We start from the raw sequence: 13878 nt of genomic DNA on the forward strand, positions 1-13878 counted from the left end.
GGTTCGTGAAATGCCATTCTGAAACCTCGAATTTGGCATTGCGTCCATCGTCATCTTGTTATTTTGGGGCCAGAAGTGACTATATTTGGATGAGCTGGAGAGATGCGAGTGGTGGATCTGACTAGATCTGATTGGAAACCCGAGGACACTACGCCCGCCTAATATTAAGAAGAGTTAGAGATAGGGTCAAGTTCATGAGAAGTTGAATGAGAGTATATGGAGCACGAGCCTTTTGAAAACAATCCCTCATGGCCCTCTGTGGTATTGCTCTTGATGGCTCCTCAGCATCGGCCTCACGTGTCAGACCCTGAAGTTACGTCTATTTTTATATCCAGTTTATGAGCTGGACATATTAAACTTAAGTTTTATCTGGCGTGAAATTCAAAGAGAGAAGAGGTTGCGTTTATGTCTCCAGAGGACATTATATCAATTTTTAGTAATGAGACACACACACACACACACACACACACACACACACACACACACACACACACACACACACACACACACACACACACACACACACACACACACACACACACAGTTATGCTTAGATTACTTCAGAGGACATTAAATTAAGTTCAATATCCCTCAAAGCTGCCCAAATGTGCCCCTATTTATAATGTTTCGTCCTCGCTTACCAGGACATATCAAACTTTAGCAGTGGCGTTCACCCAAAAAAATGTAAGGACATTTTGGGTTCATTCTATTCACAGTTTGATTCTTCTGTGTGCAGTGACTTAGCATAGATCAGGAAAGTCAATTCTTACTGGTTGACTGTGACTTAAGATACAATCAAAGCTGTGGTAAATGTAGGCACATTTTTATTGATTTTTAGTACATGTTTTAAAGATCAAGTGTAATAACAAAATTGACCTGCCTAAAAGTGAATTTACTTATTAAAATAATTCTAATCAAGTGAACTCATGTTTTACATTTTTAGCAAGACACATCCATATTCATCGTGGATGAATAGATATAACAATTTAAGAAATCTGTAGAGACAGAAGAACAAAGGCATTCTGTGAAAGCTACCTTCTTTGCTCCTGAGCGAACTGAGGTTGGGGGGGGTGTCAGCGCTGGCCTGCACACAGTACACCTCCTGGGTCTGAGCCCCGCCCCCACACAATCCTGTCAGGTTTCCACGCCGACGGTCCTGCTGGCTCAGCAGCACATCCACCCTGCACTCCGTCCACTCTGTGGTCTTCCAGTTGTAACTGAGGACAGAGGGGGGCACAAGAAGAGTAAGGCTCAGACAGCTGCAGATTGAATTGGCTTAATAAAAAAGAACTGGTTAATATAAAAGAATGTTCATGCTTCCATCTTCGACGGTGGTCCTGAGAGACGCAGGTTAAATTGAATTTATCATTGTGTGTTGGTGATTTGCAGCCATACAGACTATTAATTGGTCTGGTACAATTGTCACTGGACATTTAGCTTTATTTCATTATGTGTATGGGAAAGAAAACATCACTAAAGGACAAACGATTAAGATAACCAAATTTAACAACCAGACATACCGTGAAGACATGCAAATACAGAAAAAAGCTTTTGGTACAGTATATATATTTATCCCCAATAGAATCATAAAATATAGAATATTTATATATATTTGGAAGTTTATTTTCCAACAATCATTTTTGTCAACTTTTAGCATCCACCAAAAAAAGGATCTTGTTTTGGACTCGTAGTGTTCTAGATCAGCCTTTGTAATCTTGCCTTACGAACATGAAAGGTTTCCCACAAAGGCTTAAACCTCAAAGCTTTGACTGTAAACATGACAGTGTTGTCATATGTGTTTGAGCTATATGTGTATATATATGTATATGTATATATGTGTGTATATATATATATACACATATAGCAAACACATATTACTGAACAGTTTTTTTTACCATCAGATATTTACAATTTGGTGTGTTACAATAAGAGATTGAATCCTGTCTGGAACAGCAAATGATAACATTTGTTTTTATTATTGGTTGATTTGTCAGAGCTGGCAATTTAGATGGCTTTTCCCAGGGACTGAACAACATCAGTTGAAGGAGCCAGGCCAGTGAGCATCTCTCCAGCATTGTTAGAAAAGCTGTTATATTATTGACCCTATATCTCTGTTGACAGTATGCGTCAAGATTTGCAATTTAAGAAAACAGTCCATGAAAGCTCTCCAACATTTTTTTTTTTAAGCTAAAAGGAGGTTGTTAATTGCAGCAGCTATTAATACACTACATGGCTTTTTGTCTGGTTATTGCACTGGCAGCTGTCTGCTTCAGCAATAATGCATTGTGGTTTCCACCCTGAGGTCAAAAAATGTAAACCTTGCCTCCATCTCAGCTGATAATGGAATTCATTTTAGGTTGCCAATGAAAGGTTCCATATTCATGAGCGAGGTCTCTGTCTCTCTCTTTCTGAGCACTGCTAGACCACAATGAGGCCCCTGGGAAAACATTGTATCTTGGGGCTTTAAGTTGACCAGATGGGGACACTCAAATAGAGCAGTTTTTCAGTACCATAGACAGAACTGCTGCCTCTCTTCCTGCTATATGTCAAAATAAAGGCAGCTGCTGTTGACGGACATTGATTTACTGTTTGACATTATTGTCTGATTCCAACCTGACCCGAAAACAGACAAATAAAAACAGCACATAGTTTCTTGCATTTGATATATAGATTACAGAGAAATGAAGAGAAACTGGAACTATCACTTACAATTTTTATGACACATTCTTGGTTAGTAGCAGGCCATGCATTTTATTCAATTATTGTTTTTAGTTGTGATCTTTCACGAGTGTCACTGGTGAACTGTCACCAGCTTCACAGGCGGAAGATGATGTATGTCATCCATCAAAATAGCCACAGCTATTGTTTTCTGTATTAGACCCCATGTCATTCTAAATGTTGACGTGCATGTAGGCCTCAGAAAGGTTCAACATTTTGGACAAATCCAAACTACAGAGTCTTGGTTGAATCACGCCAATGTCATCACAATGTCAAAATGCAATGCAACACAGTCAGAGTATCTGGTACTTGAAGTGCACCTGGATGAAGGCTATGAGTATAAATGCGTCATCTCTCTAGTTTGGACAAAGAAACATGGGAAGAAAATAAATACTTAAGCAAAGATGTCCCAGTGTATGCCATGTTGCGTCATCAGTTCCCTAGCTGTTTTGTTGTGCTCATAATGGTGAAATAGAAATAAGAGACACTGGTATATTAACAGAAATAGGGATAAATGTAGGACATTTTTATAAAATATAAATTAGTTATTATTTAATCTAATTTAATTTAGTTTTTTCCAAAAGTGTTAGCCTTTGTTGAAACATGGCTCTAAAAATAGCCCATTGTCTTCAAAACTACACAAAGAAGAGGGGATTAGGGAGAAAGTGGAAAAAGATTCTAGTAATCTGGGGCTGTTTTCATTAGATTTCCTCAAACTAGGAGTTACTGCTCATGACAAAAATCTATGAAAATGATGGCACTTTTAAGAATTTTCTTTTAAGTTAAGCCTAGATACTGTAAAAGATGAGGCTCATTCACAAAGCATCTTAGCCCTTGAGGCAGCTCTGTTAGGTGCATGGAGGAGGACTTTTAGGAGGCTTAAACAATTCTTAAGCAGAGGAGAAGATTTTGGAAGTACTGACATAATTAAATGTTACAAATTATATCATGCAGAGATGATGTTCATAGTCGATATCATTAGAGACGTGCTCACATCTCCAACTGAACGCAATGACACAATAACATCACAAATGAAATTGATCACAACATAAGATATTCGGCAACTGGAATCTTGCAACAGTGCAGCAGTGATGACTCAGGTCTATCATAACCTCTCATTAGCAGAGTGATCACACAAACAAAAACAGCACTTTCACAGCCTCATTCATTTTATTTACACTGGATGTTCTTCTCTTGTATCTCTATGCTGTCCTTTTCTCTCTCTCCTCTCCTCTCACCCCATCCGGTCGAGGCAGATGGCCGCCCACCCCTGAGCCCAGTTCTGTTGGAGGTTTCTGTGGTGGCGGGGTGTGGTTAGCTCAGCTGTAGGGGGTAGAGAGTGGGAGGAGTGGTTCAGGGAACAGTGCTGGGCAGGTGTAATGAGCACAGCTGAGCCGAATACGGACTGATGAGCACAGCTGAGCTGAATGTGGACTAATGAGCTCTCCCTTATAAAGGGAGCAGGGAGAAGGAGGACCAGGAGAGGAAGTGGTTACATGAGTGCATGGTGTATGGGCCGGGCAAATAAAAGCATTTTACACTTGAACGTACGGCTGAGCGTGTCATCTTTGTCCAGGAGAGACCCCGGTAGCACCAATCTTGCTACAGTGGCGCCCACTGTGGGGGCATGGACACAGGTGAACAGCAGAGCGGAATGCCGACGCAGCCGATCGTCGTGTTAGGGCAGATGCTGGGCAGGAACGCGGCAATGCAGCACGATCAGGCGGAGGCAAGCCGCCAGCTCCTGGGCACGTTGCAGGCCCAAGCCGAGCGACAGACCCGCGCCTGGGAACAGCTAGCGGCCCGACCAGCGGCAGCCCCACCAGCGGCAGGACGGGCGTCCTTCACCGGGGTGGCCATGCACAAGATGATGCCGGCGGATGACGTACAGGCCTTTATGGACATGTTTGAGTCGATGGCGGAGGCGTGTGCCTGGCCGGCGGCGGAGTGGGCGGTGCGACTCCTGCCTCTCCTGACAGGAGAGGCGCAGACAGCGGCTCTGGGGCTGCCTCCCGGGTCCCGACGACAGTACACGGACATGAAAAGAGTCATTATGGACCGGCTCGGCCTGTCCCCAAGGACCACGGGAGGAGCTTCCAGGAGGCTAGGCTGGGGCCCGGGACGGGCCATTCGCCTTCGCTTAGTGATTGAGGGACTCAGCAACCAGATGGCTGCAGCCAGAGAGCGCCGGCGATGGTGGACAAGATCGTGGGGGAGCAGTTCACGGAGGGATTGCCGGCCAGGACAGCGGCATGGGTCCGCTGCCACCGTCCGGAGATGGTGTTGAAGGGACACACCCCTTCCAGAGGAGAAGGAGGCAGAGTGGAAGTTATGGGAAAAAAAATCCTTGGATGAACTGAAAGGGTTGGAGATTCAGCGGTCTTACACAACCTCTACCCTTTTGACAGCACAGAGAAAAGAGATCCATGTGTTTGCCGATGCTTCAGTTAAGGCTATTGTTTCTGTGGCCTACCTCAAGGTGATCAACAGCAGTGGAGAATGCTCCATAGGATTCATACTTGGGAGGGCAAAGTTGGCACCCGTGGCTGCACACACCATCCCAAGGCTTGAATTGGGTGCTGCAGTATTAGCAGTTGAAGTAGCTGAGCTAGTCCAGAATGAACTGGATACGAGCTTGGATACAGTACACTTCTATACTGACAGCCGAGTGGTCCTTGGTTACATACATAACCAGAGCAGGCGATTCCATGTCTACGTGTGTAACAGAGTTCAACGAATCAGGAAATCAACAAACCCTAAGCAATGGCACTATGTGTGTTCCACACAGAACCCCGCTGATCATGGCACTCGATCTGTAAGTGCAGCTGACCTCGCCAGCACAACATGGCTCAGAGGACCTCCATTCCTTGCTCAGTCTGGGACAACACCAGCTTCAGAAGAGGAGCCATATGATCTAATTCGTCCTGACAGTGATGTTGAAGTACGGCCTTTTGCCACCACACTCTCCTGCCCCCAGTCCAATTTGGGCTCACAACGTTTCGAGCGGTTTTCTTCCTGGAAGGCCCTAGTGCGAGCTATAGCATTATTGAAGAGTTTCGCTCATCACTGGAAACTTGGTGCCAAACACAAAAGTCAAGTGCAAAACCAACAATCAAACTCACTCACAGCGGAGGAGCTGGTCGTAGCACAAAATCACATCGTAAGTTGCGTTCAAAGAGAGAATTACTGTGAGGAGTTTACTAACTTGACCACCGGTAAGGCGATCCCCAAAAGCAGTCCTCTGAAAGGACTAAGCCCGTGGGTTGATGAAAATGACCTACTAAGGGTTGGAGGCAGGCTGAAGCATGCCATGATCGATGTAACTGAGAAGTTCCCTCAAATCATTCCTAGACGTAGCCATGTAGCAACACTACTTGTGAGACATTTCCATGAAAGAGTGAAGCACCAAGGCCGTGTGTTCACAGAGGGTGCTGTTTGCACAGCGGGATTCTGAGATTCTGGCATTCACCAATATTTTCTTATTTGGGATTTGTTCTTAGGTAAGTACTAAATGTATGCACAAAACTGGTTACTGCATTTTTTTTTTTCAATTCTACAGTGGTATAAAACTATAGTATTTATTCTACAATGATAATTTTAATAATTCATCAATTTAATTATTTTCATTACTTTTTAAAAGCATTGTGTTTTTGTTTTTTTTATACACACTACATTAATACTCCAAGGACCGGACAACAGACATGCTGTCCAAGTTTGACAGCAATAAATTGTCTGTTTGAAAATTACAATTAATTGGATTACACAGTACAATTCTTTACATAATCTAAAAAAGCAATCACATCACTGACAAAACAGATGTTTCTGTGTGTTTTTATTATTCTTTAATTTATGTAAAAAAAAATGTAAGGGTTTCTGGGCAGTTGAACAGGATCTGAGTGCAGGTACTGTATAAAGGTACTACTGCAGGAAGGTAAAGGCTGCATGCTGCTGATTCTTTTTATCTAATTGATTTTGCACCATTTTGCTGATACAGCGTTCACTGAACAAGCAATCACATCCCTTTTTTTTTTTTTTTTTAAATTTTACACCCAGTATGCTTTTAAATATGACAGCAGTTTTGCTGTTCACTTTTTGCAGCAGCAGTTCCGCTTCAGAACTACTTGAGTTTCTCTTTCTCTTGGAGTCCGCTGCTCCACCGTCTGTCGGCATTATTTACTTTTCTCAACTTCTCTTTTCGCCCTCAATTTCTGTGACTCTGTGTGCATATGGCCCTGCAGTCTCATATCCTTTGATATTAGTGGGGAATTTATAGGAACAACAAGCACCTTTTTCATTAATATAATATAATAATATAGAGGTGTCAACAAATCTGAGATTTAAGAACATATCATGAATCTTATATCTCATGAATCAGGCTTTTCCTAAGAAAATTTTAAGATAAATCTTAAGACGATATTGGCGAATGAGGCCCAATTTATTTTTATTTTTTTTCAGAAATCAGTCAAATGTTTTTAGTTCTGTAAACTTGAGAAGACTTAGACTTAAACAATTTGACGCACTTTTAGCAAACAAGCTGCACTTGTACTACATTGGCTACATTGTCCTTGCCCAGTACTTACAGAATGCATGGTGGCACTGCGTCTCCCTGGGGGCTGCAGGGTTCCTTCTCCTCCAGCATTGGACAATCTGCTCCTCCATCTATTGGGAACTGGCTCACTTTTCTGGTGCGAGTCCGCTCCCCCTTGGGCCCGTTGGGGTCATAGCACTTCTTGGAGCAAAGTGACCATTCAGACCACTCAGTCACATCACAGTCTTTGGTCATCACACAGGCCTGGAAGGTCACTGGCAACATCTCCTGAGAGCACAGACTGCAGAGGATGAAAATAAAGATATTGGATCAGATTAGACTTAGCCACAACAGAGTGGCTGCTGGGCCTATGGTTATTATCACAATTATAGTGAAGTTTACTTTCTATCCTGAACCCTTACAGTAGCCATGCTAATTTAACGAGAACATCATGTTATGTTACGTCATGTTATCAATTGTAAATGTTTTCCCAGAAATTTGTAAATGAATGTATTCTTGTTCATAATTATAAATCCAGCAGTGTCATGTCCAGTTACAAATGTTCAAGTGCAATAACCGAATTGCGTCAAAAAAAAAACCAGATGCTTTTTTTTAGATTAGACAACGACAAAATATATATTGAATAACTTCCCTCTTCAAGAAGGCAAAAGTGATGCCTCACCAGCTGTTTTAGTGGCTGCTTTACATCAATGTTGCTTTGATTAAAATAGGATTGAAAGACACTTGTATTTCTTTGTTTTGTTTTGTAGAGGCTGAGAGGCCATTTGGGATAATGACATACTGCTTCACTTTTCTTTTCAGCTTATCTACCATTTCACTGTCAACAGTGCATCTTTCCTGAAGTCCTCTAAACCTCTGAATGTTATCAGCTCTGTGAACAAGCATAGCATCTCTACTCATTTTCTTCCTTTCTTTAATTTTCTACCACAGCTCTTCTGCAGACATTGAAGGTCTGTCTCTAAACTGTGCTTTAATCATGCCAATGTGAACTTATACAGACATAAATGGAAGTTTTCTCTTTGATTTAACTTTGACCATACTTTCCACTCCAGCTATTCATGTCTACTTTATTCACCAACCATTGCTGTCTTCACATTCACTCTGGAAACTTTAAGTAGAAACAAGCAGAAAGATTCTCTACACCTTAACATTAAAATATAATTTCCCATTAATATGGCTATTCTTGGTTTATGAGTCGTGCTAACTTTTTATCTTTCACCTGTCTAAGAGATTTGAGGAAACAAGGAGTCACAAAAAACAGAGTATACCCTGCCCTGCGGCAGAAAAGCTCCAATTTCACTTTGCTGCAGTAGTTTGGTACCAATCACATGAACTGTAATTTTGTCTGGAAATATGAGAATGTGTGGCACTGAAGCACAATACGAGTATAAACTGAAATTGTTAATGTTCCATGTTTAAAAAATTAATTTTAAGGTAATACTATTATTGCTTTTAGATGGCACATTCCTGAATACAGTATATTTGTGTATATTCAAATTACAAATCATTTGAACCATGAACCCCTACCAGGTCAGTGACATCACGGTTTATGCGATGCTATAACAATGTTACTCTACTTGTTCTCTGTTTTGGCTTTAGATGGACAAGTATTTAACAGACATTTTGATTTGTAATTTACAGAAATGACAATGTTTTTGTTGTGCCTAGAAGCTGTTTTTTAGCATGGCATTCCAATATTAAAACATGTATATGCATGAATAATTTTGATATATACGTTTTTTTGTGTTTTTTAAATACCTAAAAGAATTACAATAATATAATAATTACAGTATGTGTTTGTTTTGTAAAACACTTAATAAAGGTCCAGAAGAGGCTTACAGTTTATTTTCATTTAAAGTCTGGACATTTGGATATAATTAGCAGTTTTAGCCATTACATGAAATTAGAAATCCCATAATGATGTCTCCAACTGTAAATAAACTTGATCCTGGGTACGTTCCATCCAGTAATACAGTTATCATTATCAGCTAAGCCTTTTTAAAGCTTTAGCCATCTGTGCATTCAATGTGTTACTGGAAATGAGAACAGATATGTGGCTCTCTTTTGGGTAAATATTCTAAAGCAGACACTAATCCAGCTGTGTATCATGCAAATATAATATTCTGCTTGAACGCTGTGAGACGATTGCCATTTGCTTGAAGTTTGAATGATTTTTTTTTTTCATGCTCTTCTTGCAGGCATTAAAAGCAAATGTAACACAAGAGCCTTGATTTTCTGAGTATGTATCTGATGGTGTTCAGTGGCCTCTTTTCGAGCTGAGCAAGCACATAGAGATAGAATGAGGCCATCCATCTCCTAACAAAGAGCATGGCTCTTGGACACCACATGGACATTGACCTAAATGGAGAATAATATGTATAGAGCACCCCGTTTGACTGTTATCAGACTATCGAATAGGCGATTAAGGTAACACATCTGTCCCGTATATATGGGCAAGTAGGAGCCTTCTAAAGTCACTGGTAGATTCAGCAGGCCATTATTAATGACCTATATAATTGCTGGAGAGTACAAGTGTACTGGACATTCGTTGTCATGGTAATAATAAGAGACACATGATTGATATTGTAACATAGTCGTAGGTTGGTTCCGTTACATAAGTCCCAAAGGTTATGTTACGTTAAGTATGTTACTTAAGTCAGCAATCACTTTTTTTCACATGTGAAAGATCTTTGTTTGAAGCGTGCACCTTTCATGTGTTCAGTCTGTGGACTCCTCTGTTCTCCCAGAAATTCACTCTTCAATCTCTAACATATCAAACTCTAAACCTGATCTGGGCACCTAACCCTAACCTTAAAGTGTACAGTGCATCCGGAAAGTATTCACAGCGCTTCACTTTTTACACATTTTGTTATGTTACAGCCTTATTCCAAACTTGATTAAATTCATTTTTCCCCTCAAAATTCTACACGCAATATCCCATAATGACAAAGTGAATATAGTTTGTTTAAAATTTTTGCAAATCTATTAAAAATAAAGAACGAAAATATAACACGTACATAAGTATTCACAGCCTTTGCTCAATACTTTGTTGAAGCACCTTTGGCAGAAATTACAGCCTCAAGTCTTTTTGAGTATGATGCTACAAGCTTAGCACACCTATCCTTGGGCAGTTTCTCCCATTCTTCTTTGCAGGACCTCTCAAGCTCCATCAGGTTGGATGGGGAGCGTCGGTGCATAGCCATTTTCAGATCTCTCCAGAGATGTTCTATCGGGTTCAAGTCTGGGCTCTGGCTGGGCCTCTCAAAGACATCACAGAGTTGTCCCGAAGCCATTCCTTTGTTATCTTGGCTGTGTGCTTCGGGTCGTTGTCCTGTTGGAAGATGAACCTTCGCCCCAGTCTGAGGTCCAGAGCGCTCTGGAGAAGGTTTTCATCAAGGATGTCTCTGTACATTGCTGCATTCATCTTTCCCTCCATCCTGACTAGTCTCCCAATTCCTGCCGCTGAAAAACATCCCCACAGCATGATGCTGCCACCACCATGCTTCACCGTAGAGATGGTATTGGCCAGGTGATGAGCGGTGCCTGGTTTCCTCCAAACATGACGCTTGGCATTCAGGCCAAAGAGTTCAATATTTGTTTCATCAGACCAGATAATTTAGTTTCTCATGGTCTGACAGTCCTTCAGGTGCCTTTTGGTAAACTCCAGGTGGGCTGTCATGTGCCTTTTACTGAGGAGTGGCTTCCGTCTGGCCACTCTACCATACAGGCCTGCTGGGTGGAGTGCTGCAGAGATGGTTGTCCTTCTGGAAGGTTCTCCTCTCTTCACAGACGTTGGTTGGAGCTCTGTCAGAGTGACCATCGGGTTCTTGGTCACCTCCCTGATTAAGGCCCTTCTCCCCCGATCGCTCAGTTTGGCCGGGCGGCCAACTCTAGGAAGAGTCCTGGTGGTTCCAAACTTCTTCCATTTACGGATGATGGAGGCCACTGCTCATTGGGACCTTCAATGCTGCAGAATTTTTTTCTGTACCCTTCCCCAGATCTGTGCCTCCATACAATCCTCTCTCGGAGGTCTACAGACAATTCTTTGGACTTCATGGCTTGGTTTGTGCTCTGACATGTCAACTGTGGGACCTTATATAGACGGTGTGTGTCTTTCCAAATCATGTCCAATCAACTGAATTTACCACAGGTGGACTCCAATCAAGTTGTAGAAACATCTCAAGGATGATCAGTGGAAACAGGATGCACCTGAGCTCAATTTTGAGTACAATGGCAAAGGCTGTGAATACTTCTATACATGTGATTTTTTTTTTTTTTTTTTTTGTTTTTGATTTTTAATAGATTTGCACAAATTTCAAAAAAATGTATTTCACTTTGTCATTATGGGGTATTGTGTGTAGAATTTTGAGGGGAAAAATTAATTTAATCCATTTTGGAATAAGGCTGTAATATAACAAAATGGGGAAAAAGTGACGCACTGTGAATACTTTCCGGATGCACTGTAACCCTCTGAAATCACAGGATTGTCTGACTACATTCAAACCAGCAACTCTAACTTTGAAATGTACTTTTACCAAACCCTAATTTCAAAAACCTGAAATCCTTATCTTTGATGTTAACAAAATCTTCATTCTGGTCCTAATGAAATGATCAATCAGACTTTATTTTGTATAGCACTCCCAAACACAATGTAATACAAAGTGCTTTCCACACAAAAACACTCCCCCAACACACACAAATCACACTCACATCAACATACTTTCCCCTCTGAGGTGCAGGGCAGACGTTAAAGATTAAACTAAATAATAAAGAGTAAAAGATATACCAGTAAATAAAACCAACGTACAAGTGTATATATATAAAGATAAATAAATATAATCAATTAAATTCAGTTAAAAGTAAATGTAAAGAGATATAGTAATTGATCAAATCAACTAAAATGTACTAAAAACCAAACAATTAGGCACATCAGTTTATAAAACAAAAAAACAATTTATTATCCAGTCTAGCTTTTTAAAAACTGAACACAACTGAAAATATTCTGAACACTGGTCAACTTAATAGCAACACATCATTGTAGATGAAATATGAAACAGTGAGGTGACACGAGGAATTTATTTTTTTTGGTCATTCTTACCTGAGAGCTTCAATATTCCCACTCTTATGCACACAGGTCACGTCTCTTGTCTGGTAACCAACTTGCAAGTCCCAAAACTTTCCTCCTGGGCGGTTCTGACGATTCCTGTTCCTCTTCTTTTTGATAAGTTCTCTTGTCTCAGGATCCTTTGCTTTTCCTTTTTCCCTTAACCTCTCTCGGACTTTCTCTCTCATTTTCTCTCTTTTCTCCTTGTTTTTAGCTTTTTTCTGTCGTTTGGGCCGATCTGCCTGTCGGGATGGTCTGTCTGGTTTTTTGTTTGCCCTGCTGACTTTTCTGTTGGGTGCTGCTGGTTTGTCACCATCTCTGGACAGTTTATCTCCCTCTCTGGACCGTTTGTCTCCGTCTTTGTACTGTTTTTCATCCTGTCTGATCTGTTTGTCACCTCCTCTGAAGGGTTTTTCTCCCTCTCTGGACTGCTTTTCAAACTCCTTGTAGAGTTTATCACTTTCCCTAGGTCGTGTGTCACTCTCTCTGGGGGGTTCGTCAGCTTGTCTGGCCTGCCTTGGCAGTGGGATCGAGCAGGGGCCCCAGGGTCCCACTCTGAGGCTGTAAAGGCTCTCCTCTCCCACACAGGGACCTGGCTGGCATGTCTGAAATTCTGTGAGATTTGGGCAGGGTGCCCCACCAAACATCGGTGGAGCCAGAACAAATCGGATCCGGTTCTGTAAGCCCATCCCACAGGTCTTAGAACAGGGAGTCCACAGGCTGAATTCAGACACCACACAGTCCCGTGGACATGGGATAAGACAGGCCTGCTCTAGGCGTGGTTTAGGTTCAAAGTATTCGCATATTACATCCTCTGCAGGCTCACCATTCACTTTCTGAACGCAGCCCACCTCACGTGTCTGGATGCCCTCCTCTCCCCGGGTGCAAACAACAGGGCGCTGCACCCCAGCACTGCGCATCGACACCGGCACACACTGGTTCCAGGCACCCAGCTGCCAGTCGTAGAGATCTTTGTGCCAGTCACACACTCTGAAGCAGCTCTGCTGGTTGTCTGGCCGTTCTGCCTGGTCGCAGTTGGTATGTAGGGTGGTCCAGCCTTCAGAATGGGCACACCATACTGCCCTGCTCTGGCTGCCTCCTGGCCCACACTCACTTCCCATACAGCGACCCCATGGACCTGTAAAGAGTAAGTGGACAGAGAAGTCAGGGAAGTGTCTCAGTGCGTGGTCATGATTTTTGCAGAGGAAAGTGATAGAGTATTGATTATGTTATTATCTTAAAGGATTTCATTCCAGTGTATTACAACCTCTGTCTTACTTTTGTAATGGGAATAATAACATTGCACTCATCAAGTTATTAGCTGAGGTCTGAGAGCATTGCAATAAAGCCAAAAAAAATAAGGTTAATGATGCAAAAATCACAAGCTGTCCAACAATCAGACATGCTGAAAAACCCTAAGGTTAGCTTAATTTTAAACATCCACCATGGTTTCAGACTGACTCCATTGCTCACCTTTGACCTAAAGTGTTTCCTGTGCTTTGAGGGA

The 13878-nt window shown here is 41.8% G+C and overlaps 1 protein-coding gene across 1 annotated transcript in view; it reads right to left on the reverse strand.

Annotated features, from left to right (window-relative positions):
* thsd7aa (thrombospondin, type I, domain containing 7Aa) overlaps window positions 1–13878 on the reverse strand; it is a 143602-nt gene that overhangs the window by 80066 nt on the left and 49658 nt on the right. Inside the window, exons 2-4 of the mRNA XM_069715116.1 lie at window positions 12366–13509; window positions 7299–7547; window positions 1036–1217 (exon numbers count right to left, since the gene is read on the reverse strand). Of these exons, the coding sequence (XP_069571217.1) occupies window positions 1036–1217; window positions 7299–7547; window positions 12366–13509 (1575 nt within the window). The remainder of the gene's footprint in view (window positions 1–1035; window positions 1218–7298; window positions 7548–12365; window positions 13510–13878) is intronic.

The sequence above is a fragment of the Brachyistius frenatus genome, unplaced genomic scaffold (assembly GCF_029030835.1).
Source record: "Brachyistius frenatus isolate BFR_SWC_R1_liver_20210118 unplaced genomic scaffold, ASM2903083v1 Contig_138, whole genome shotgun sequence".
Taxonomy (NCBI): Eukaryota; Metazoa; Chordata; class Actinopteri; family Embiotocidae; genus Brachyistius; species Brachyistius frenatus.